We start from the raw sequence: 27,311 nt of genomic DNA on the forward strand, positions 1-27,311 counted from the left end.
TATCCTATACATAGAAATATTACGAACTTTGTCTGATGCAAAAAAAAAAACAAAAAGGATTTAAACTGATTTAAATAACTAAAAACTTACTGATCTTTATAGTCTGAAGGAGGAGAAACTTCTACATTTTCAGAAAAAGGTTTCGTAAGGTCTGCTATCCACAGAGTAACGTTTGGGTTGGGTCTTCCTGCCTGAAATTAGAAAACACTTATATACAAAAAAAAAAAAAACCGCACCCATAAAATGTGGGTTCACAGTAGAACAACAATCATTTAAATGTTACCTATCTCACTCAGAATCATCGCGTTTAGAAGTTTTTTAGAACAATACAACAATACTGTGCACCCATATAAGGATACTGGACCCAAAAAACACTGGATACCCATAAAGAGATAAACAAGTATTACTGCGCGAGTTATTACGTGCAGAAGAATTTCTTTCCCCTTGCATACAGCGGTGCTAACTGTGCCAAAGGAATCATAACCATTTCAATTCAATTTTGTTTAGAAATGACAATGATTAACTACGTTCAGATAACGAATTTTGACAAAGTGAAAAGCACTTTTTTCTTTAATCGAAGAATGCATTTACGGTACCTTCATCGTATCGATTAATGATGAGACAAGCTACAAATCTAATGATAGATTGACAGTGTTAATGAATTTTCCCTTAAGCATTTTCCTCCGAACCATCGAAAGCTCGCACCACCTTGTGAACCGATTACAGTGAAAATTATGAATTACTGATGATGCAGAGGTTAAAAGAGTAAGCTAAATGATGAAAAGTTTTTGAGGATAAAGATTTTTCAGAATAATCATGGAATTTCGATAAGACAGCAATTTCATGTTAGCGATCTTTATCCTACCCCACTACTTGAAACGTTACACAATAAGATCAGTCATGCCAAGTTGAGTTGGGAATTTAAGACTGCTATTTGACAAGCTTCCAAGTTTTATCCGTTACTTGCATCGTTGAACACTTCGCGTAGAAATCTAAAGTTAATATATAACAAAGAGGCTTCAAAATTTTTTTAAGTGAAAATCGAAATCTGAACAATTCTGCTACAAGATTGTACAAATCATACGAAAATCTTCACAAATAAAATGTGAAAAGCATCGGAGAAGCAGGCAAATTTTGAACTGCGCCTCTTTAGTAAATGTATTGCCAAAGTAACACTGAAGAAAATACAGCCTGTAGGGAAAAGCAGGCATGGAACCAGTTAATTAGAATGAATTCTTCGCCAAGAAAAACTCGGTAAGCGGCTGATAATAGTATTAACTGTGTTCAAGGATTTGCTAGCGAACTAGAGATTGGAGGATAATGGAAGATGGAAATTAGGAAGCAGCAATTTCCCAAAAACTATGAAAAGAGGAAGAGTAGGCGTTAGTTCAAATATATCAGATAATTAACGTAAAATTAGAAAACTTCCCAGAAGGAAACTTTTATAAGGCTAAATTTACGAGTTCAACGGAAATAGAACCTTGTGCACTTTAAAAACTGCTGCAGCTTGTTACAATGACCATTTTTGTCGTTCTCACAACAGTAATAATTCACAACGTAACACGTCAACAAAACAACGTAACTGACAACGTAATTACGCTGCTGTCAAGTATTACGTTCTCGTAAAAACTTTTGACAAAAAATTTGCATCGGAAAATCCTCATAATAAAAAGCCACAGTTGGCTTTTTATTAAGAGAACGAAATACCAAATTTCAAATAAAAATCAAACATATCACTATATGCTAGATGACTGCGATGTGAAATTACTAAACTCAGAGAAAAACGTTTCTAAGGCGACATTTAGGAGTAAAACAGAAACTGTAACTTCTACACTGAACTTTAAATTATTATGTTATGAAGAGAATCTTTTTTTAAAACTCGAATACTTCCATGAAACGCTAGATAATTCTATTTAGAGAATTACCCAAGGTATTGCATACCCCACTTGTAACAGCACACCATGTGCAAACTTCAAATTCTGATTTTATAATCATATATCTTTCAGAGAGTGTTTTCAATTAAAACGTACCAGTATCTATCTCACTTATTTTTTTATTTTATTTGTTTATTTTCTATTATATTTGGGCGGAAATTTTTGTATTGTAAAGTATTACCGTTTACATTTTACGGTTTCTAAATTAAAATTTTAACTTAATTAACTGCTTTTTTTTCTCAATGGGAAAGTTGTTCCTCGTCATTGGTTAGTATAAAAATGTCATCATTGTACTTCAGAGACGAAAAAAAAAAAAAAAACTAGAACGCAACGGTTGCAAGATGTTTAAATCAGAATTAAAAATTTACAATTTAACATTAAATTACAAAGCGTTAGCGCAAATATGCCAAAAAAAAAAAAAGGCTTAGACGACAAATAGCCTAAAACTAAAATTAAGAAAGATAGACCCCCCCATCCCCCCCATCCCTTGTAATTGAAACACCCTATACGAATACCGCAGAGTGCTTTGAAAACGTTTTAGGTGCATTCGCATATACGTAAAGCGCCTATTATCTTCACCACGCCCGTTCGTTCGTCCGTCCTCACGTAACAAAGATTCTCCAGTGCACAGAATTTCATGAAATATTAGATTTAGAATTTTTTAAATTTTAGATTTTTTTCTGATACATATCACACACAGAGACAGAGGATAAAAAAAATCTAAAATTTAGATTTTTTTGTAACCCCTCCTTTATCACGAATAATTTCATGCATTATCGTTGATAGAGATTCAACTAGACCCCTTAAATAGATTATATCAATATTAGGCCATTATGAAAACGTTTGAACCCGTAAATCATCTTGTCTTTTCACTTTCCGTTCAAGATAAACCCATAAGTTCTTTATAGGATTTAAATGTCCTACCATTCTATCATGTTTCTCGCGCCAGTTTAAAATAGCAGAGGTTCTGTAAACCGGACAGCCGTCATCGTGGAATACAAGAGTATCGAAATCATGAGTGTCCCTCACGAGTTCAGCAAAAAGATACAAACTGATCATTCCCGGCTATTTGTATAGCCAGCCTGATTCATTCTAGTTGGTATTTCAAGTAGGGAAGCACTGAATAAGATATCTGTTGCCGTGTAATAAATGGAGGTACGAATGGGCAATATGGAGGATGCGCAAGAAAGATTACGTTCTCGATTAGCGCATATTAAGTGGTTGCTTTTTAGCAGCTCGTTTTTTCATACCAGCTTACTAAATATATAAATCATATATTATACTGTTTTATTATATTACTCAGTCCAGAAATATATAATACGTGTTATGTTTCAACTGTTATTAAACTCAAAGACGAAATAAGTAAAGCATATTACAAAAATTTTGACCGAATACTACGAGTTTGGATTCATTCTAAGGTACGCCCTGCTATTTGTTTATTTTTATTAAATCACAGAAGGTCCGTGAAATACATCTTTCATTTCAATTTTTATTAAAAATTCAGGAGGAAATAAGTAAAGTACTACAAAATGTTGAGTGCATATTATTTGCTATTTAATAATTAACTAGTTAAAACAGTTATTTACTTCTATTAATCACAGGTTTTTTCCGTGTGTGAAAAAATTTCACTTAATGTAAGAAATAAAAATCGAATAAGCCTGAAATATAACGCATGCTTTGCCTGCATTACATAGCTTATTCTAGTTGGGGTTTCCATAATCGCACACAATATTGCCTGTGGCATTACAATCGTCTTATACAATGGGACAATGGCCTCTTGAAGCAAATGTTTGATAAATCATCGATAGGACTCAATGGGCCTTCCTTACTGCTTGTATTGTAACCCCTTCCTCCAAATTTCTTTATTCAGATACTTTTTTTAATTCACAATTCACCCTCACCAAGTTATTTTGTGGTTGCTATTCCTGAAGTGTAAAAAAAAGTTCTTGTTTATACTCCGGCACGACCACCAGGTCAGTGGAGTTTACAATAAATCAATCAATACAAATGCTAATCGTATTTAGTAGTCCACTCAAAGAACGTGTGCTACTACACTCGCGCTCCTAACCGCTATCTACGTCAGGCCTAAAAGTTGTCCTGAGAAAGGTTCACCTGGCGCTGATCATTAATTACTCCCGATCTTGTATCCTTTCGTCGATATCATTTAAGAAAAGCAGAAACAACAGTTGTTCTAATATCCCGCGTCTTACATTAGCCCAGTCGGACGAGTAACTTTTAATCAGAACCCTCTGCCACCTACTCAACAGCCATCATGAGATTCTAACATGTTCCAGCTTATACACTAACATTTACAAAACAGTGTCGAATGCTTTGCTAAAATGCAAATAAATAGTATCGAAATTATTTACTACATCCAGCTCAGGAGTGATTGTCAAAATAGCTAACCAGACTGGTTAAACATGATTTTTCTGCGTTGCTTTCCTTTAAAATTCTATTTTTATCTAAATACCCTGTACTGCATTCTTGATCACCGCCTCCACGATTTTCCCTACCACGGAAGTCGGACTAGACGGTTTGTAGTTATCCACTTTGCTCTTAGAACCACCTTTACGTATTGGCGTTATATTGGCACTTAGCCAGTCCAAAGTATTCTCTCTAAAGTCCAATAATCTCCTCATTATTAATCATAATGGTTCACTCTCTGGCTTCCTCAAAATCAGTGGATTTTTTGCCATAATATTTAACAATAAATTAGAAACAATAATACTTATATGTGCACAAATTAAATAATGGGGAAAACATTGTAAAAAATTAAGGGAACATTTGCATAACCTCTGAGATCCCTTTTCGGACATCACGGAAGACAGTTTGTAAACAGTTCCAAATCTTGGACATTACTTAATCGGTATTAAAATATTGTTTATATATCTTAAAGATCTTCATCCCAGACGGTCTTTGTACTTGCCCATCTTTAATTAAAAACAAAACAAACTTAACACAGATCATAAAATCTCTGTCATTAAAAGTCTCAAGTAACAAGCTCTCAAAGATTCCAAGTTAAAAACTTATTGCTTGCATGAGATAAATGTGGGAATATCTTTCTGCCGCTCATGTCCAGTACCTTGAAAGTTCTAATGAATATTTTTAACACCCGGAAGTCAAGTAATAAGATATTTAATGGAACAAAAGAAGTAACATTAAACCTTCCCTTAACAAACTTATCCAGAATAACAGCCGCTTAATCTTGCAAGCAATACGTAGTCCAGTACCTGTAAACCGGAACTGTTTTCTGAACCCCAGTGCCATAATACTCATAATACTTGGGTTGATAGCCGTATTAAGAAATGGTTATTAAAAAAAATCACATTTAATATCACATAACACTTCCGTGCACATCTAATTTTCATAAATATTAATCACCAACAACACTCCAACCACTTTACACCCAATTAAGCGACCATAAATTCTTCCCACCGTTTTTATGTTAAAACATTCTGTATTGTAAAACAAGTTCCGTCTGTTGTGGGTGCATGAAATCGTAGTATCGATTTCTCTGGCGGATCTTACTGCGAGAGTATAACAATGATGGGAAGAGGGTAAAGTTAAGAGGTGCCCAGTCTACCGTGAAGTATGTAGAGTACATCATGCTAACATAACGGCTAGCACGTATACGGTTGTAACAAATAATTTTCAACCTCGTTCACAGAAAAATGAGTCGAAAGTAGTGAATCTCAGAAAGACATTTATCTAAAATAAAATAAAAAAGAATTTTCTGGAGCATGAATATCAGCATGTAGAACAACGTAAGAACAGTTTATTAATAAGGAAGTGGATTGAAAATATGCACGAATAGGAAACGTGCATTTCAGTGGCTCATTGAAATGAATTAAAATTCTTTGGTGAATTTAATTATATAAATTTTATTTATTCGTCTATGGGCCATGGTCTCATTCCTGTACACCTAGATGTTAACAGGGTCTACATCATTTCTGGTCCATTCCAAGGTGCAATATAACCTTCGAAATTCAAAAAATTCCAACATTCAAGATTACAAAAGATTATGCGACTGCTTCCATAATCAGCAACACAATATCCAAAGATCAATGTAATACCTTCCTTCAAACTTTTCTGCCAAGCCTTCAAGCGAGCAGGTTAGTTATAATGGCAACAAGAGAGATATACCATGAGGGAAGCTAGCTACTTCTTTCCTGAGAGATCGCTTAAGACTTTTGATATATACTGGAATATCTTCTGCTGCAGGACATGCACTCTACTCCGCTCTAGTGAAAGAAAACCGATTGGATTCGTAACTTTTTCTAAAATTTACGAATCCAATGGGTTTTCTTTATCATACTTCCCAAGAATGTCTTTCTAAAGAATAAGTCCACAGTTTGTAGTCTGATTCAAATCCCAGCTTCTAGAAGGCCAATTTAATCTAGGTCGTGAAGAATTCAAGAATGTTGTTTGCGAGCCACTACTTAGTTCAACAGATGACGAGTCTCTTGTAAAGAATCGGTAACAGACATTTTTATAATAATTATTCGTCATAATAGAGACAACTGGATTCTTTATTTCTTTATTTAACATATCATGCCACTGCTGGGTAGTTTTCTTTATGGGCTGGAGCAGAATTTTGCTGGAATGCCCAATGCTTTTCACAGAAGCCTCTTAGGCTGCCTACTGTGTGGGTGGCCTAAGAGATTTCTCAAGAGCGGTCGGAACAAAGTACCCTGGCGATAGAAACAGTGGATACAATCATATCCTGGCAGTAGCAACAGTGGATACAATCATATCCTGGCAGTAGCAACAGTGGATACAATCATATCCTGGCAGTAGCAACAGTGGATATAATCACCGTCCTCACCACACCGGGTGATAAACCTGAGTTCGAATCTCATTAATGACACGAGGAATTTTTATGCATTTTTTTTTCATTAACGTGGCTGAGTTATTATTATTATTATCATCAGTTTATTCAACAAACTTAGTCGATTAGTCGGTCTCAAGCGAAGTTAGGCGATGGTTTTTTCTCCAGGAATTTCGAATGTTTCGTTAATTTCACACATGCAATTTCAGACATAATATATAGGATGCAATACGGTCTAAGTCGCTGATGCAACTAAAACCCTATAACAACACTCGAATCACCACTTGAAGTTGGAAAATGCTATATTCGCGGCATACAGGTTGGAAACTACTAGTTTTAGAATATATGTGTTAAATGCACTAGTTTTGCAGGATGAAAAACTAGAGTTTCCAGATGGGGGAAAAAACAGGACACTATTGAAACGGCTTTTGCATTGTATCCCCTCCACCCCTCTATGTTCACTCTTCAATGCAAGCTCAACTGGCTATTTGCAAACAATTTGTGAAAAGCGTTTATGCATGACTAAATAATACTTCTAAAATGTGAAGTCGCTTCTTATTATCCGTCCGTCCGTTCAAAGAATTCCAAATTATCAAATTCGGCGGTTATCCCGTATTAACTCCGATTACACATTTTTCCAGGAAAAAAAAAAAAAAAAAACTTATACCGAATAAATTCCGAGAATTCACACTATTTTCGGCTTATTTCTCTTGTAAAAGAACATCTGCTGTACGCATCTGCAATTTTAATGTAGAGCTAGCTTCACTAAAGGAAAAATGTTTAAGGAAACTGGTTAAAAGAAAAGAATAATTCTGAGAAAATTATTGTCGCATTGTTCTTAATCAAAAAATACAGGAACAACGAAAAAATCTTACCTTCGGATAACGCAAACGTATAGTTTGTGGATAGACATTGGTGCTTTCATCATAATTTCCATACCAAGAATATGTCATTACATCAACTGAGCTGTCGTTGAAAGATGCAAAACAAAGCTTAGTACCGTCCTCAGACCACCACATTGCGCTGTTCGAAAACAGAATTTCCTCTGAAAATGAAATGAAAATAAGCTTAGTCTGCGGCCACTGGTATGAGATCAGTGATGGCGAACCCACGACACGCAAACCTAATTTTAAGATACACACAGGGTATTCTATGTTAATGGATGTGAATGACATCGGAACAAAAACTCTCGAAAATTGCAAATACCTGAGACCTCCTCTGACCCTATGTGGCCGTCCTGAAGTATAAAGAAAATTTTATTTATTTTGATGAGAATGCGAAGTAATTATAACACAGTACATAACGGGCAGCAAAACTGACTACGTAATCAATGACTCTAGTTTTATTTAATGATTTACGTACACCGAGTGCCACTTTATTAGATACACATACTTATTTCACAAAATGAGGCACTCCTTTAGTAACAGCATCATGTCCATACTGTGCGATAAGAAGTAGGCGGGCAGATATGTAGGGTTGATGCATACTCGTATGTGCAATTTAGTACGAGAATAGGCAGGACGAAAGATTTAAGTGATTTTGAACGTGGGGTAGAGGGTATATCCATCTGCGAATGGGTTCTTCTAACTGGATAATGCGCCCTGTCACAAGGACAGAAATGTGTAGAACTGGTTCCAGGAAAATGAGAGTACCACTAACGAATCCATGCTATTTTGAGGCCTAAAGGTGTGGACTACTTGCTATTGGGTAGATTTACCTAATAAAATGGCCACTAAGTGCATGTGACAGCTGAATCCGTATCAACCAAATGCTATCACTTGGTATGGGAAAAGCCAGCAGGATTTATCATGAAAATTTCCTAGTAAATAAAGCACGGTAATAATTTATGATATTCGCGAAATCACGCTCGGAAGTATCGTATTATGCGTTAAATGCCATGATTTCTGTATAGGGAAGCACTGGACATAATTTGTTGTGAGACCGATCCACCAATCTAAGTCATTAGATGGCCAGGGAACAGAAGAAAATAAACCCCATGGTTCGAAGTTCCAGACTAATCTATTCGGTATTTCAGAAGTGTACTAAAACTGTAGCCATTATCAATCCACTGGAGGATGGAAGCCTCCTCAACGGTTCATGTTGAGGGATATGGACCATAATCTGCCACGCTGGTCCAGTGCGGGTTGGCAGATCGACCATATTTAGCAGTCAGGGGCTAGAACCCCAGTCTACTCAGGGCATGTACTATTGCATCCCGCTCCTGCCCACTCGGCTACGGAGGCCGTTACCTAAAGGTGTACCACTGGTTGTTAAATAAAAAAGAAAACAGGAGAGAGAACGAAGGAGAAATTAAGTCAGATACGGAAATACTGAGAAGAAATATCGACAGGTATATTTTTGTAAATTTTTATTTCTAGAGGAGGAAAGGTTGGATCATAGGCTACAACATTATCAGTCCAGTAATAGCAAATAATAGCATATGTAGAGGTTTTTACGGATGCTAATATCAGTTTAAAAATGATCACATCTGATCAATTTTTGTAGTTCTAAAGAATAACGGATAAAATGCGATATAAATGCGAGTACTTCAGACACATTTAGAAACATGAAAGAAGTTTAAAAGTCTCAGATATTTAACTTATTTCACGGAGACATAGTTCGCTCTGACATCCATCACCAGTAAAGTGACAGTCGCGCTACAGGTTGACTTGTTGGACAGATCCCCAGTGAACAATCTGCATCTCATTCTGTCTACAGAAAAAGTTTGCAAAATATCGAAAGCAAGGACTGTAACGAAATGATAAAGGAGAAGCTATCCCCCTTGCAAAAGTTAGCGTCGTTCAAAAGTTCGCAATCACTGTATTTAAAAAGTAAACGGACTTGTCTATCTAATACAATAACATTTAATTAATATTACTCATATTTATTTAAAAAAATTAATGCTGTCCATCTGATAATAAGAAACACACAATCATACGAGGAGAGCAGCTTTAGTAGGAAAGAACAGTTTATTTACCTTCGTATATCCAGTCTGGAACACCATTAAAAATAATCCCTTCTTTTCCTGTCTGAACAAGAGGTCGCGATTTTACAGCTGGTATATAATCTGCTATGTAATAGATGTTATTATTGTAGACGTACACCTGTAAACAGGATGAATGAGATGAGACATAAAAGACAAACAGAAAAGCATTATATATTTTTCTTTATCTCCTACAGCTTCATTACTGGTTTGATCAGCAAGAATGCTAACCATTTTAATAGAAACGTTTACTGAGGAATACAATTTACAGAAAAGTCGAGATTTTTAAGAAAAAATATTTACCGTATTTTACTGATGATAAGATGAATCTACATTTCAGGAAAATTTTGGGAAAAAATTTGTTGCACATATCTGAAACACATTCACCAGTCAGAAGACATTCACTAATCAAAATTTTAGTTTAGAACGAACTTCTCATCGTAAAATGACAAAAAACTTGTCTGCGTTACTGTAACACTCGTCATTACGGTCAGAACGTTGGCGTTCTTCATAGAGTAACATCTTAAGTGCCATCAAGGGCACTGCTGATTCCAAATTTCTTGATAGATGGCTACTGTCTCGTATTTTCTAACTACCACGAATTTTTCACCCATTCGCATACTTGTGATATTGTTTGCTGCTTCATTTATCCTGTTGGTATCTGATTATTTCGTAATTTGGAATGTCCAATGGTTGCTTGATAAGACCTCCAGGAATTAAGGATAATTCAGTTATATGCAGAATTTCGAAGCAATATGGCCTTAGTTTCTAATGCTCCTAAAAACCAAAACAACAACAACATATGCAGAATTCGTAGCGGTATTCTACGCATAACTGAATACGTATTTCCACTGAAATACGTCCTGAAGACGTATTTCCAAACGTCAATAAATGGTATTCATAGAAATGACAATCTACAGTTTTTGACGAATCTGTGCAGAATCATTCTCAAGTTCTTTCTAAGAATGCATTTTTTTATACTTTATGACTAAATTAATAAGAGTTTCGCGAAGAAATATTCCGGCCTTGAAAATCTCTGATGATTTCTTTGTAACTACCACAGAATTTTAAAAAAATGGTTTTAGCAATAAGCCTTTCTTGTTTTGTTGAGTATGACGGCATTTTGAGAACTATGGTAGCTATTGTAAACTCCTAACATTTATTTATGCATGATAAAACACAGAACATATTTTGTAAAATCTCATGTCAAACCTCCGAGGGTGTCTCTCTTTTTTTTTTTTTTTTTTTTAATTCTCAATTAAATAGTTCCAAAATCACGATTTTTCCGTAAAATTCAACTCCACTACGAAAGCCATTCCATTTGCAAAATAAGCAATCTTAATATTACAGTAAAATAAGTATGATACCAGATATTATAAACTAATATTTATCGACTCTTAGTTAATCATTTCTTTAGAGACTATCATTAATTTCAGATACTAAACACCAGTGATCATGAAGAGTAAAAAGTACACGTACCACTTGGCTTCCTTTAGGACCCCACATCACGTACTGGAGATCTGTGTTTCGCATGTCAGAAAGGAAGGGAACAACGCGGCTAAGGGGAAAAAAGTAATGTAAGTATCCTGATCACACAACTAATACACATGTCGTCTATAGATATTACAAATAAAACATGATCCCTATATACGAATATAACTTCAGAACACGATTTGCTAAGAGGCAATTCAATCCCTTTTACATTCATTCAGCAATTACACGGACAATTAAAAGAATAGGAATTTACGCAGTCTACTCTCCAAAAATTATCAGTATTCAGAAAATTAAGCATTTTTAAATTTTCTCACTAGAGAGCGCCGATATACTCAGAACCATGGGATTTTACTACCTCAGTGCTCTCTAGTGAGACGCAAACGATTGGTAAAGAAACTGGGGGTCTATAAATAGCACTGGAAATGTAAAAAGTGAACTTGGGGAGGTCGCATTTATTTAAAATCAGCAATTCGTTTCAATTCGACGTATTGGTATCTCTCTCTCTCTCTCTCTCTCTCTCTGTTAATCTTTAAAAAAACAAACAAAAAAAAAAAAAAACCGAAATCGAATATTTGGATGAAATTGAGGCGGGTAAAGTGTATCAGGTAATAACTTTGATTTCGTAGTATTTCAAAAATGAATATGATGATATAATTTATATTTCCAAATAAATTTACTGATGGTTCAGTATTAGTATTAGCCATATAGTGCAAAGAAGCCACAGGCTTTTATGCACCGGCCAAAAAAAAAAAAAAAAAGAAAAAAAAAAAAGAAAAGAAAAAGCAGTTAAAAAAAATATATACCAAAAATGCGCTTCCCCGGTCATGTAAGTTGCCATTCAGTTGACCTCTGAATTTCTTCAAACTGTCATCCTCAACTACCTATGCAGGTAACTCGTTCCAGTAATCAACAACTCGCTGGCTAAAAGAAAACTTCCTACAATTTAGTCCAAATCTCTTCCCCTGTAATTTCAATTTATAGTTCCTAGTTCTGGAATTCTTTATAACAGTGAAAATTCTGCATTCATTCGTTTTACTAATCTCTCTCAGAGCCTTATAAACCTCAGTCAGGGCCCCTGTAAGGTGTCTGGTTTCCAAGCTCTGTAGTCCACATAATCGAAGTCTTTCCCTGTGCGGCTGCCCATCTGCTGACTCCTCCACACGAGTTGTCCGTCTTTAGACCCTCCCTTTCAAGGAGATCAATACCCTTTTTTTTTTTCAGATGACATTTCCATTCTTGGACACACTATTTCAAATGCGGTCTTAAAATTGGTTTATGCAGTGGGATTATGGCCTCCCTATCTCTACACGATAGCGTTCGATAAATAATCAAGGACACCATGAATTTTCCTGGCTGCTTGTTTACTGCTCAGAAAACTTCATATCTGCCCGTATCGTAATTCCTAGATCCCTTTCTTCCTCTACGGCTTTTAATTCAACCCCACCAAGTGGGTAAGTTATTTTGTGGTTGCTGTTTCCCAAGTGTAAGACCTTGCATTTTGCTGAATTAAAACATAGCCGCAAGTATTCTGCCCATCTTGAAGGAGTGCTGCTTGACAATGATCATTAACGGCCAGGGGCAAAGGTTGATGACATTGTAGAGCGAATATCATCTTTTAAGGGCACAAAAGGTGATATAGTTGTACACGTTGGCACTAATAATATTAAGAGTAGGAGACCGGAAGAATTACTTAACAAGTACAGGTCACTGTTGAACAAAAGCCGAGAATTAGGGTTGAATTTGAAAGTGTCTGCAATTCTGCCCAGACACGATAGGAGGGAGTATATGATGAGAGCCTTGTCGATCAATTCGGCCCTGGAAAGACTGTGCAAGGCTCAAGGGGTAGAATTTTTTTCAGCCTGGACTGTACTTGTTAACAGGAGAGATTGCTTCTACAGGGATGGGATACACTTAAATAGAAAGGGTGCAAGAATATTTGCTGATGCTATCGAGGCAGTGTTAGGTGGGTCGGAAAACTGCTAGCTTGGGGGGAGACAAAGACCAATAGATTGACAGTAGCCACTGGCAGAGGTGAAAGAGATTCTTGCACTGCTTCTATTAGAATGAGCAGAAGCCTGAAAAACAAGATGCATGGTATTTCAGAGACTGCTGGGAGCCATTGCGGTACAAGTAAACACATGGGTTGTGTTAGGGTAGCTAAGAATAGAAACAGGTGCAGGTATACTTGCGTGTACACCAATGCTAGGAGTTTAGTAAATAAATTTGATGAATTTGAGGTATTGCTCAAAACATCAAAGGCAGATATTCTTGGGATATCAGAGACGTGGTGTCACACAGATATAAGGGATGCAGAACTGCAATTTGGGGAGTACAACGTCTACAGAAAGGATAGACAGGATAGGAAGGGGGGAGGGGTTATGCTATTAGTTAAGAAACACATAAAAACCAAGGAAGTGAAGCCAGTCGACATCGCTGGACAGTGCAGTGTTGAGTCAGTTTGGTGTGACATAAGCATTGGGAGATCAAAATTGAGAGTAGGAGTGTGCTATAGGCCTAATGACTCTGATGAGTATAATAAGGAACTGTACAGGGAAATAGAGTGGGCCAGTAAATCAGAGAGTCTTATAATGGGAGATTTTAATTTCCCAGATATTGACTGGAATTTGGGGGCTGGTTACTCACACACTAGCAGGGCTTTTGTGGATTTATTGGATGATTGTTTTCTACATCAGCATGTTCGGGAGGCAACTAGAGGGAGTAATACTCTTGATTTGATTATCAGCAGTGATTCTTCATGCATTAAGAATCTGCAGATAAATGAACCACTAGGTGGCAGTGATCACAGTGTGCTGAAGTGGGATTTACTGAAAGAGGTAACTACCATTAGGGGTAAAGGGAAGGGTTATTGCTTCCGTAAAGGCGACTACGATGGACTGAGACAGTATTTAAATTCTATACAGTGGGACCAACTGATGATGTTACCAACAGCAAATTCAAAATGGGAAGCATTCAAAGAACTTATCTTGGAAGCTACTAGGCTTTACATGCCAACTAAGAAATATTGTTCAAGGTTTAGGCCAAAATGGATGTCAGATGAACTAATGAGGCATACGGCAGAGAAGAAAAATGCATGGGATACTTACAAATTAACACATGACACAGAAGCCTATGATAGATACAAGTTGATATGCAACCAAGTTACAAAGGAGGTTAGGCAGGCGAAGGCAGATTACGAGAAATCCTTGGCAAGGGATGCAAAGAAAAACAGCAAAGGGTTCTTTACTTATGTAAACTCTAGAAGGAAGGGGATGAATCAGATTGGTCCACTTGATATTGATGGGTCAACTGTTGAAGATCCTGCTCAGGTAGCTAACAAACTAAATGAATATTTTGCATCGACATTCACACATGAGGAGTTATTCAGCAAGGGGAATACCAGAGGTGTATTCAACTCTAGCAGTAAGCTACAGAATCTTGAAATAACTGGGAGTAAAGTGGAGGAGAAACTGTTGAAGATAAACACAAGAAAGGCACCCGGGGTGGATGGGATCTATCCAGTTATATTAAAGGAGGCAGCAAAGGAAGTAAGCAAACCCTTAGCCATAATTATGAGAGCTTCCTTGGACTCAGGGGAGGTACCCATAGACTGGAAATGTGCAAATGTGACCCCAATTCACAAAGGAGGATCAAAGGCTGACACAAGTAATTATAGACCTGTGAGCTTAACTTCTGTTCCAGGAAAATTAATGGAGGCACTGGTTAAAGAAGCACTGCAGGATCATTTAGACAAGACTTCAGTTATAGCTCAGACACAGCATGGTTTTGTTAAGGGGAAGTCTTGCCTGACCAACTTGATTGGATACTATGATGCAGTCACAAAAGAACTGGATGCAGGGAATAACTTTGATATTATATACTTGGATCTTAGAAAGGCTTTTGATACTGTTGCACATGGAAGACTGCTACACAAATTGGAGCAGTGAGACATTGGAGGCAAATTGCTGCTATGGATAAAGGGGTGGTTGAGGGGGAGAAGACAGAGAGTGGTAATCAATGGACACTGCTCATCGTGGACTAATGTTATTAGTGGAGTCCCTCAGGGCTCAGTGTTGGGTCCATTATTGTTTTCTGTATTTATAAATGATATTGATGATGGTATATCAAGCTTAATGTCCAAGTTTGCAGATGATACAAAGGTTGGCAGGGTTGTCAAGGACACTACTGACACTATGCTGCTGCAACAGGATCTGGAAAGGTTGAGCAGATGGGCTGAGAGGTGGCAAATGAAGTTTAACATTGACAAATGTAAAGTACTGCACATGGGAAACAGCAACCCCAGAGCAACGTATCAACTCTGTGGTACTACACTGACAGTGGTAGAGAATGAAAGGGACTTGGGGGTGATTGTGCAGGCAGATATGAAGTTCTCTGAGCAGTGCAGACGGGCTGCAAGAGTAGCTCATGGAGTATTGTCAATGATATACAGGAATTTTCCAGCAGGGATAAGGCGGTGATTATTCCATTGTATAAGGCAATGGTCAGGCCACACCTAGAGTACTGTATACAGGTCTGGAGGCCTCATTTCAAGAAGGATGTAGAGCTGCTGGAACGAGTACAGAGAAGGGAAACAAGATTAGTGAATGGAACAAAGGGGTGCTCTTACGAAGAAAGGCTTAAGTTTTGCAAATTACAGTGTCTGGAGACTAGGCACCAGCGAGGTGATCTGATAGAGGTGTATAAAGGCTTGAATGGTTTAAGCATGCTCAATGCTGATGGGATTCTTCCTCTAGCTCAGAAAAATCACCTGAGAGGGCATAAATTCAAATTGAGGAAAGACAGATGTAGGATAGACGTGCGGAAATTTGCCTTTAGCCAGCGGGTGGTTGGTTGGTGGAACAGACTGCCATCCCTTGTGGTGGAGGTTGATAGCCTAAATAAGTTTAAGGCTCAGCTGGACAGGTATTTTGAACGAACAGAGGGGTGAAGTGGAAGTGGGTTTTTTTTTTTTTTTTTTGGCTGATGCTGCATAAGCTTGCTTTCTTGCATCAAATGCCTCTACTAATGCTAATGCTAAAATGCTAATGACTCTCCCAATCTTTACGTCGTCTGCACATTCTCACACCACGCCCTTCGGCGATGTCGTTTATGAAAATCAGAAACAGTGGTTCAAGACCAGATCCTTTGGGGACACCACTTCCGACGTTACATTAATCTGAAGAATATTCATTAATCACATCCCTCTGCCTTCGGCCCTGCAGCCACCTTGCAATCCATCTTAGAATTAGAAAAAAACAACACAATTAGACTACTGTTTTCCATTGTCAATTGTATATGCAATTCTTCCACAGCGATTACAAATATTATTAAAGACAAATTTTAAGGCAAATTTATCAGAGCCAGATTAATCAACCATTACACCGCATTAATCTATACTTCTTTCAAGCTTTTGCACATTTTTTTTTTTTTTAAATTCCAGAGCTGCAAGAATTCGATCGATCGTAGCTGTTTATATAATGTGGCCGGAAAGATTGGCTAAAATGGAACAAACATGCAAGATGTTTCCAAAATAGAAAAAAATTAAATATCTTTCCAATCCACTTAAAATAACATTTACGAGAGAGAGAGAGAGTATTTGAAAAGAGAAGCACTGATATCATCATTACGATACATATTTAAGAGTAAACCTTAATATCCAAGCAATCAACAGATAAAGATAAAATACTTGATGGTTACTTACTCCTTTTTGACGATGTATATCTTATATTTTGCCGTAAAAGAATGAGTAAAAACCTGAAAATAAAACAAAGGATGAATTCAAAGGAAAGCATTAATATATATAAAATACTCAGTGATCACTAAACTCTGACCACCTCATCCATAATGGACTTATGCCGGATAGCTCGCAGCATAAAAAGCCGAACAGCTTCGTACAACAGAGCAGTGGTAATTTGCATCTGGTCGTGCAAGTCAAAGTGATAAAGTAGCAGTTATGAGACGTGGTAAAGATATCACGGAGTTTCAAAAGGGCATGACTGTGAGAAAGCACGTGCGTCAGGTGCTTCCATATCGGAAACGACAAGACTTGTCAGTTGCACACGGTCCACTGTGGCTAAGGTGTACAAAGAATGGTGTCGAACGGATCAAACCACCTCCTCCGGAAAAAACTAAAGGATTAAGCAAGGAGCGAAAGGTGCAGCGCGTTGTACCAGCTCAACGGCAGGTCACTGTGCGACAGCTGACATCGCAATACAATATGGAAAATGCAAGAACGGCATCCCAAACGATGCGCCGCCGTAGCCTAGTGGTCAGGCGCGCGGGTGCATAAGTACACGTGCCTTGAGTGACCAGGGTTCAAGCCCGTGACTGCTGAATACGGTGCTGTTTCTTGTATTCTCTCCATCTCCATCTTGTGAACTCCTCTGACCGTTTGGTCGTCCTGGAATATAAACAGAAAATTTATTTATTTTATATTCAGACGTATTGGATTCCACAGCAGACGACCCAAGAGACACCCTCTCCTCACCGCTGATCGTCGTCGCAGGCGAATGCTGTGGTGTTAACAACACGCTGGTTGGACACTGGAAGACTGGAAACGAGTGTGTAGATCGGATAAGACCAAATACCTGGTGCAACACGCCAACGGACGCCTTCGTGTGTAGCGCAAGCAACATGGGTCCATCCATGGCCACATCGTGCATGATGGCCACTATCCAGGTAGGTGGCGATCGTTGCTTAATATGAGACATATTTTTCTGGCAAGAACTAGGATCCGTGGTGCACACATGGATGAACTTTTCATTGGTGAGGTCTACTGGCAGCTCTTAGGAGACAATGTGCACCCTGCCATGTTGCATTTTTTCCGGGACAGAAAAGGCGATTATGCACAGTGTGATCAGGCTCCTCACTGTGCACAAGTGGTCCGAGGAATACAGTGAAGATAGCAGCCATCTTGATTGGCTCCCAAATTCGCCTGACCTCAATCGAATTGAACACTTGTAAGATGTTTTGGAATGGGAAGTGAGGCGTATAGACACGGAACCGTCATTTATTCCGACACCGTGGAAAGCCTTGCAGGCTGAGATGACTATGGACATCTAGTGGAGTCAATGACTAGAGATGAATAGCGGCTGATATCCGTGCGAACAGCTGCCCAACACGGTATTTAGTAGGTGGTCATAATTCAGTGATCAGAGGTGTGTGTGTGTGTACACACACACACATGCACACACATAGTAATAAAGAAAGATGGCTCGTTGAAATCAGTTAATAGAACAAAGGCCATTATAATCAGTGTGGGTGTTAAACAGGGTGGTGTAGGTTGAATTTGTTTCTGAATAATGGATATTTAAGCTAAACCATACAGAATAATTACTTTACTATACTAAATAGAGAATTATTTAGAGAATTATTAAATCGGCAAAATCAGCAACTTAAATAAAAACATTAAATTTAATTTAATGAAAAGTGATTTAACTTGCAGTACTAAATTTTAAATTCTTCAAAAAGAGAATAATAATCTTTCATTTTAGAGAATATTTTTTATTTAAAAGGTAACAGCGTTTGTTAAGCTAAGCCTGTATCAATTTGCAAATATTATTCTTTGAAGTGAAAGGGAGAAACAAAATACAGACATGAAATCACGTATATGCAAAGGAACACTAAAGAACACTATAAAAAGTTTACGTAATAACTTTTCGTTTTTAAGCCACCTGTTATTAAGTGATCGCAGAGTGTGGCTGCCATAACAATGAAGTTCGTAATATTATGTTGAATATTACGAGCATAACTTATGACTTAAAATTCTTAGTTTCACTGAATGACTGTATAATACGAACAGAATGGTTTATAAACCCAAATTTCTACTAGATGGTTATGGGATAGAATAATTAATAGAACCGGATTTAAATTAAGTTATAGCGAATTACTAGTAACAGCTAAATGGGCCGAGGAGACTAATCCTAAAGCAGCACACTCAGGCACTAGGTACCAGAATATAACATGAAATTAATGGTCCTGCAAAAGTCTTAACGTATAGCACAACTAATAAACCTGTTCCAATCTTTAAGAAGATATTTGTATTTCACGGATGAGTTTAATTCACGTTGAGGGGCATTTTCAACACTGTTTCGAAGATGTACAGAAACAAGCAAGACAAAAACAATTTCAAATGGAGTAAAATCCGAACTTTGATATTACTTACCTGTTTGCTATCGTAAGCCAGAAGAACAAACTGTTTGTCCGCTGACACACTGTATGAATGAATCTCCAGTTGTTTCTGTTAGAGGAAATCAAATGTAAAAATAAAAAAAATAATAATAAATGATTTCAAAGGAGAGCAATCATTTTAAAATATATTCCTCTCCTTTGCCACGTTCATCCCTTTATTTCATCCTTCACATTCTAAATAAACTATAATACTGCCATAAAAAGCATCATTAAAAGTATTACTATTGAAAACATATCTACGTTTTTAATAGTACTTTTTTAATACACTCAATGGCCAAAACATTAGAAACCGTTTGTAATTGGCGTCAACAGGCAATTAAACGTACAGTATGCACATGTCAGTTGTTGTCACATGGTATGATCACAAATCCCTTGACAACAGATAAATACTGTACGCTTTCCTGAGAGTTCTTAGTCGATTTTCATAAAGGTGTTATTGTTGGAGCACTTTCTTCAGGAGCCACAATTGGGAAAACAAAGGAAATCAGTAGTGTGTCGAAAGCAACCATCTCAAAATCATACAATGAGTGAAGACGAAAGGAGAATGCATCTTTAAAAGAAAGAAATGATAAAGAGAATCGTATTGTGCATCACAATAGAAGATCAAGTGTGCAGCAAATTACTGAAAAATTCAGTTTAGGCAAAGAACGATCCACTTCCAACCGAACTATGCGGATTACGGGAGTTTAAGAATTTGAGATTTGATAGTCGTGTGCGAACTTTTTTACACTTCTTTGTGTAAAAAAAATCAAAATATTCGAATGGAGTGGTGTCGCCAACGCCAAGATTGTACTGTGGAACAGTGAAAAAATATGGTCTGATGACTCGATTTACACTCTACTGCAACAATGGCGTAAACCTCATGAAGCCATGCATCCAGACTCTTGTCTAGCGGCTAGAAGTGATAACATGGTATGGGGTTTGTTCTGTTAGAATGGAATGGGTCTGCTCCTACCGTTAGAAGGTCATATTACCTCCAATGAATATATCTCTGTCATTTCGGCTCAACTTCACTCGAAGTTGCTTCATTTTTACTCGGATTCTTTATAGATTTCAGTGCAATTATCTACCTGCAAACATTGCATCTGAATGGTCCGATAAACAATGCCAAGATCTCCGATATCTATCCTGGTCGCTTAAATCTCCAGATTTGAATCCAATTGAGAAAGTCTCGGATATGTTAGACAGGGCAGTTCTGCTCTGCAGTTTTCTAACGACCATAATAAAGCAGCTGACAATATGCTGATGGCAGAATGGTTAAATCTGGAGCTAAACTCCCTGAGACACTTAGTGGAATTCCATGCCACGACACGCAACGGCTGTAATTCGGGCCAAAGATGGCCCTACTAGATACTTCATAAAGTTTTCTAAGTTTTTGGCCAGTGAGTGTAGCGATTAGCAATTTTAATATTATTTGAAATATCAGCGTTATAACAGTAACTGACCAACGCCGCTATTCGGTCCATAAACAACCTAAATGATAATAACGGCAGTGGCAATGACTATCCTTTTTCTAATTTTTTTTTTTATCGTATGATGTGAGCAATACACGAAGGAACCAGTTTTTTTCCTGCTTTCTTCGTGTATCGTGGTCGTGAGGTCCAATCGGACAGTGTGGCACCATCGTAATATCCAAGCCCGAGGCGGAATTCGAACCCACGACCTTTGGGTTGTCAGGCAGGCACCTTACCTACCCGGCTAGCCCGGTCGGCCTTTTTCTAATAAATGACTCGAAATCAAGGTGTTTGACTCTTCAGAGATTGACCTGACTGGTTTTCAACATTAAGTAGAAGTGCCATTCAAAGTGCAACCAAACTAACTACCACAATTCTCCCTCTCCGATCCTATCCTCAGAGAACTATCTGCCTTGGCACTTTGAAAATGCATGTATCATTCAAAATTAACAGTGTATATTCCCACAGTGATACATAAGATGCTACATGCAACGCGTTTTTTTTTTTATTGTTTTTTTTTTTTATGAAAAACCCAAACACGAAAGGTATAAAAACCTATAGTATTTAGTACGGTGCATGGGCTGAAGGAGACGACGATGTCGGAAACTTTGCTCTGGAGACTAAACATGGGTTTCACCGCTACATGCCTCCAATAAGCAAAAGTGGTGGTAATGCACCGGTTCATGAGTCATATACCACCATTAGTATTAGTAATAACGTGCATGGGTTGAAGAAGATGAGGGTGGAGGAGGTTGGTCGGTTGTCCTATACATACGTTTTTCTTCGTTAAAATATGGCTTAAACTGGTAGAATCCAAAATTTTAGTTTCATTATCCAAAATCCAAAGTTCACTGGTTTTTCTTTTCCTAGGTTGTTTGTACACTCAGATAATCAGAACTCCTATTTCTGTGCATACTGGATAAAAAAGATCCAAACAACCCGAAATGAAAGTTCTCATTTCTCTCATTTTGATAACCATATGCAATTCTTACAAAACCACATCGGTGTCAACAGTGCATGCCTCCGCTGCAGAACTCTGGATGGATGTATTAGTAGAAAGATTTTAGGAGCATCAGCGACTAAGGCCATATTGCTCCACGTATAACGTCTGTAAATTGCGTGTTCTGAGGTCAATTTTCGCAGGACAAAAAACCCGAGTTTCCGGGGGTTAAAAAAAAAAAAAAAAAAAACCATGCTACCCTCGCCTGAGACCAATGGTCTCAGGCGAGCGTAGCATGGTTTCAATGATCTGAAAATGGGTTCCCTAAATACACTTTTCAGTTTGAGGAAGAGAAAAAAGTTACTAGGGGCTAGGTCTTGAGAGTAGGGTGCATGTTCACACACACACAGATTTTTTTTTGGGGGGGGGGCAGAAACCGGCAAGCAGAGAGCGCATTGTCTTGATGGAGCATCCAACTATCCTTCCACAATTTAAGTCTCTTCTTTCGAATTTTTTAACGTAGCCTTGTCAGAACTTCAATGTAGTATGATTGACAGTCTGATCTGGCGGGAAGTATTCAGCCATAATAATTCTTTTAATATCGAAGAAAACAAGAAGTTTTCCGATAGAGGTAGCTTGCAGAAGCTGTTCTGAATGCTTTTCGTTTTTCGTTTCTATTAAGATATCAACCGAGCGTACTGATTTCAGCGACATCTTTCCTGTGGGGTTTTCAGATGTTGAATGGATTACCAGGAAGTGTGGTGTAGGTCCTGGTTTTTCTTCCGTTATTGGCCGCTTTGCAGTATTAATGATATTCTGGTCATCTATATTAATATCTGGTAGCAGCCATGTTGGGGCCCCCCAGAAGAAAAGTTAGTTTATAGTATCAGGATTTATGGAGTTTGTTTGGTTTGTCTGGGATTCCCACCCATCCCAGAGCCCAAATGGGAAGCCCACTGCGCTCGGGAGTGGGACGCCAGGGCTACCTAGACACTATACCCGCACCTCCTCCAGCCTGAATCCTGTCTCTCAGACCATGAGAGTAGGGGCATGGCATTGACACGGTTAACCCTTGCAGGAGAATCCACTAGCCGACTGATCCTGGCAGAGCCATCCAGGACCATTCATCTTGTCGAAGCAGGAACCAAAGTGGTGTGTTGAAGCTGTTTTTTTCTTTTTTTATAAGTCGTCTAATTAATAAAGTTATTTGTTGCACAAATTTTCTATACAAATGTACGCTCAGTGTCTACTCACTATGACCATCCATCTAATATCCTGTTCTCCTCGCCATCCCAAAGGGAAAACAATTTGAAAACGCCATAGTATGTTGCGGGAATACAAAACATATATGGAAATACTGCCCGTGACAAAATCTAGCTACAATTTCCACTTTCAGGAAGACCTCGCATATCCACGAGTCCCACGAGATCACAAGAGGTGCTGGAACTTTTCCAACAAACACCAAGGAAATCTGTCAGACAAGCTGCTCGTGGAAGGGCAATCCCCAAATCCAGTGTGCATAACATTTTAAAGCGCGCAAAATGGAAAAGGTACATTCCGGATTACTGCAGACACTGAACGAAGATGATCCTGATCGTAGGACTGAATTTCCGAGTGGTTGAATTTCCTCATCACTCCGAACGATCTTATTGGAAATAAGATCGTTCGGAGTGATGTTTGTTTACTAGTGTTTGTTTGCCTCAACTTGATTCAGGAATCAATCGGCCCACACATTCGTGAGCTATTTGAAGATGATGAATTTTATTTTCAACACGATGGGGACAACTCTCCATTTTCATCGCGATGTTATTTATTTATTATTTATTTATTTACATAAATACAAAAATACATAACACTCTCTATTTACAATCATTTGAACCTGTGTAAGAAACTCCAGCAGAAAATGGAGCTTCTCTTACAAAATTGTAAAACGCAAGAAAACTGTGAAAGACTCAAAAGTAAAAGAAATGCATGTATGCACACTCAATGACATTTATGTATTCGTGTATGTATGTGGCCTGTTTTTAGTGGCTCCAGGACCTGGGTCCATCTCCGCAAATTGTCTCTATCTTGACTACAGAATCTGTGTAATCAGGACCTGAAATGTGAGCAGCCAACACTGAGCAACTGCTGCCTGATGCCCGTCCCAAGGCACGTGGAGTCGGACATAATCTACTATCTGCGCTTCGGTAGTGCGCTAAAATCCCGCATCCACTGGAGGTAGTGCAATATCAGTGGATGCCCAGTCCTGAGTACCAGCAGGAAAAAAAAAATAATAATAAAAATAAAATAATAAATAAATATAAAAAAACACCAGTTGTTGACACCTCTGAACACCCTCAGAGATCAAAAGAATTCGAGTCCAGGATGACTGGCAGGTGACACAGGGAACAGCTCGGGAAGAGCTTGTTGAATTATCCCGTGTGGTGAAGCATCTGCATTCTTCTGCTGAAGACGCCGTTGGTGAAGATTTCAAGGGCTTGAAAGTTCGCGACGTTAGGGCTTATCCGGATGAAACTTTCCCAAACAGATGGACTGGACGAAGAGACAGTGTTGAGTTCCCTCCGCATTAAACAGATCTAACGCCATTGGATTTTTATTTATGGGGATACGCCAAAGATAAAGTTTATGCCACAAAATCAGCAACAATCGTTGAATTACGGCAAGCTATTGAAGCCGAATGTGCAGCAATATCAAGAGATATCTTAGGTGATGTATGCACTTCAGTTTCTCGATGTCAACAATGCCTGGATGACAATGGAGGACAATTTGAACACTTGCGTTAATGCATATTTTTTTCTCTCACATTTTTTCTTCATTATAAAATTATAAAATTGAATTTATCAAAATAATAAACAGAAGTTATTAACAATCGAAGTGTGTATACATTTTTTTGGACACCTCGTATAGTCGCCCAAGTTGTCCAACAAAAGAAAGGTTTGGAATTGGAATGACGCCTTTCACCTTCTGGTTCTACCGCTATTTTCCCTCTAATTTATTTAAATATTTAAAAAGAATACTTAATAGATATTTCAGTTGATTATGAATTCAAAAACATTATTCAAGGCTTTGTTCAGTGATGAGCTTTTAGTTGTCTTTGAAACAAGAACATACACTGTTTGACAAAAAAAAGCAGTGAAATTTCTTACCCCCTTCCACTATAATACAGTAAAATCTCGTTTTAACAGTCTACATAGGGGCAAGCCCTGTCCACTGAATCTGATCGTCCATTAAACTCGAAATAAATACATGGAGTCTCAGCAGTTGCCAGAATGTTATGAAAAAAAAAAAAAAAGTGTAATGTCTTTTACTGTACTTATAGTGTAAAATAGAAAGTATGAAATTTTACTTTGTCACATGGTGGCAGTGGAAACTCTGGCTAATGCTTCTTCGGAGTCTGAAGGGCTTTCGTGTATCCTCAGTGGAAGTTCAAATGACTCCCTACTGATGTCAGATACATGTTCAGAAGGCTGATAGAAGATGGAGAGGAACATCTTGGTTCCTAGGAACTCTGCTTTATTGTGAAAATATTTTAACTGATGGCAATTACCACGAGATTGAGGTGGTTACGTACCAGGTCACGTACGGACCATAAGCATAGTTCAGTGGACGTCCCTTAACCTGGAATTATAAAGCGAGGATTTACACGCGCAAGAAACCAATTTGTTTTTGCCTCGGTAATGTCAAAGTACAAACAAACAAGCTTGATACATGGATAGATTTATGATTATTTCTTTCTTCTCTGGAGCCATACTTTAAAGCACAGTATTTTCCGAAAAATGCTCAGAAATCTCATTAGTTTTAGCTAAATAGTTTTGTTTCATATATTTTTTGATTACGCTCCGAGAATTACATTTTATCGCCATTATACGTACCATGTACCATATTACAGACTAAGAAATCAAATTTATGATTAAAATGTTACATACTACATAACATATTATAGTAATCTGATTTTCGATAAATTATATAGCGTTCGAAAATTTATTTTTAGGAGCATCGGCAACTAAGGCCATAATGCTCCGTGTATATTTGTCTGTAAGCTGCGTGTTCTGTGGTCTATTTTCTGTTTGCTGGACGAAAATCCCGAGTTTCAGTTTCAGGGAGAAAAAACCATGCCCTCGCCTGGGACCGACTAACTCAGCCACGGTGTGAAAAGGATACTAAAATCCTCACGTCACTGACGGGACTCGAACTCGGGGTTTCTTCCACACGGTGTGGGGAGGATGGTGGGTCTACCAACTGTGCTAACCACGAGGGCTGAAAATTTATTTAACTATTAAAAGGAATTCGCTGCAAAGCTATTATTTCTCAAGAGGTTCGTGGAGAAAAAAAATAATGGAAAGCACCACTTTAGATAAACACAATAAAAATACATTACGTAACGTACGCGGTGAGTTGAATTTCAGGCGTGTTCGAATTTTATTTTTTAAATTAACTTTTTTTTTTGTTTGTGTTTTGTGATTAACAGAAGTGAAATAAGCTGAGTGAAATAGTCTATAGAAGGTACAAGCATTTGAAACGACTGCAGCTCTAGTCTACGTGACTGCTAAATAAGGTGCAGTTCTTGTACAGCAGGCCCCGTTATAATGCGGTTCGCTTTACGCTGATTCGCTATAACGCTGTTCTTATATTATAACCCGTATCTGACTATAACGCTGTCTCAGATCACTATAACGCTCTTTTACAGATTGCATTTTTGGCATATTCAACGAAATCATTTCATTTGATGGAGTCGATAGCTTAAAAATGAATATCAAAACGGCATTAAAACGTTTCCCACGCCGACTTGAGAAATTTTCCCACGCTCAGTGATATTTTCTCGCACGCTAATTTAATTGCAGTACAGTGGCTTGTTACATAGTTCCGAGTTCAACATTTTAAAAAATGATCAAGTATATTGCTTTTAATATTTGCGTTATATGCATTTATCCGAAGTCTAGTCATCACTCAGTACAGTATTAGACATCGTGCGTAATGGACAGTTTACTTGAACATTGTATCGTAATTAATGCAACCAACGCAGTTACATTTTCGAAGAGTTAATAATGGCGGATAAGAATGAAAAAGCAAAAAGTCTGAACGCAGTAAGAAGACTACAAATGTAAGAAAAAGACTGAATTTGAAAATTAAATTAGACGTTTTGAAGCGAATCGATTCCGGTCAAAGACAAGCGGATGTGTGCCATAATTTAGGACTTGCAAGTTTAACTGTAAGGACAATTATAAAAAAAATAAAGAATTAATTTTAGCAGCGGAAAATATAGCTGTTCCATTGCAAGCAACTAGGGCTAGGCCGGCTATCAGGATTTTATTGAAGATAATATCCAATTCAGAATTCAGTTAAGTTAAATATTATAAAAAAGAGAGAGAGAGAGAGAGATTAGCCAATATGATGATCTGAAGAAAACTCACCTAAAAAAAAAAATGTGGAACTATTTAAAACTAGTAAGGGCTGGTTGAATAGATTTAAAATCCAGGGAGAAGCCGCA

At 37.7% G+C, this 27,311-nt stretch overlaps 1 protein-coding gene across 3 annotated transcripts in view; it reads right to left on the reverse strand.

Annotated features, from left to right (window-relative positions):
* Positions 1 to 27,311, reverse strand: part of LOC150082205 (inactive dipeptidyl peptidase 10-like) — a 362,607-nt gene that overhangs the window by 59,884 nt on the left and 275,412 nt on the right. For all 3 annotated transcript variants that reach the window (XM_090379166.1, XM_090379165.1, XM_090379167.1), the window contains 6 exons: positions 19,401 to 19,475; positions 16,938 to 16,990; positions 11,225 to 11,303; positions 9,740 to 9,866; positions 7,638 to 7,807; positions 91 to 191 (listed from right to left, as the gene is read on the reverse strand). In XM_090379166.1, the coding sequence (XP_090235292.1) occupies positions 91 to 191; positions 7,638 to 7,807; positions 9,740 to 9,866; positions 11,225 to 11,303; positions 16,938 to 16,990; positions 19,401 to 19,475 (605 nt within the window). The remainder of the gene's footprint in view (positions 1 to 90; positions 192 to 7,637; positions 7,808 to 9,739; positions 9,867 to 11,224; positions 11,304 to 16,937; positions 16,991 to 19,400; positions 19,476 to 27,311) is intronic.

The sequence above is a fragment of the Mastigoproctus giganteus genome, chromosome 8, assembly GCF_048544385.1.
Source record: "Mastigoproctus giganteus isolate SK-2022 chromosome 8, ASM4854438v1, whole genome shotgun sequence".
Classification (NCBI taxonomy): Eukaryota; Metazoa; Arthropoda; class Arachnida; order Uropygi; family Thelyphonidae; genus Mastigoproctus; species Mastigoproctus giganteus.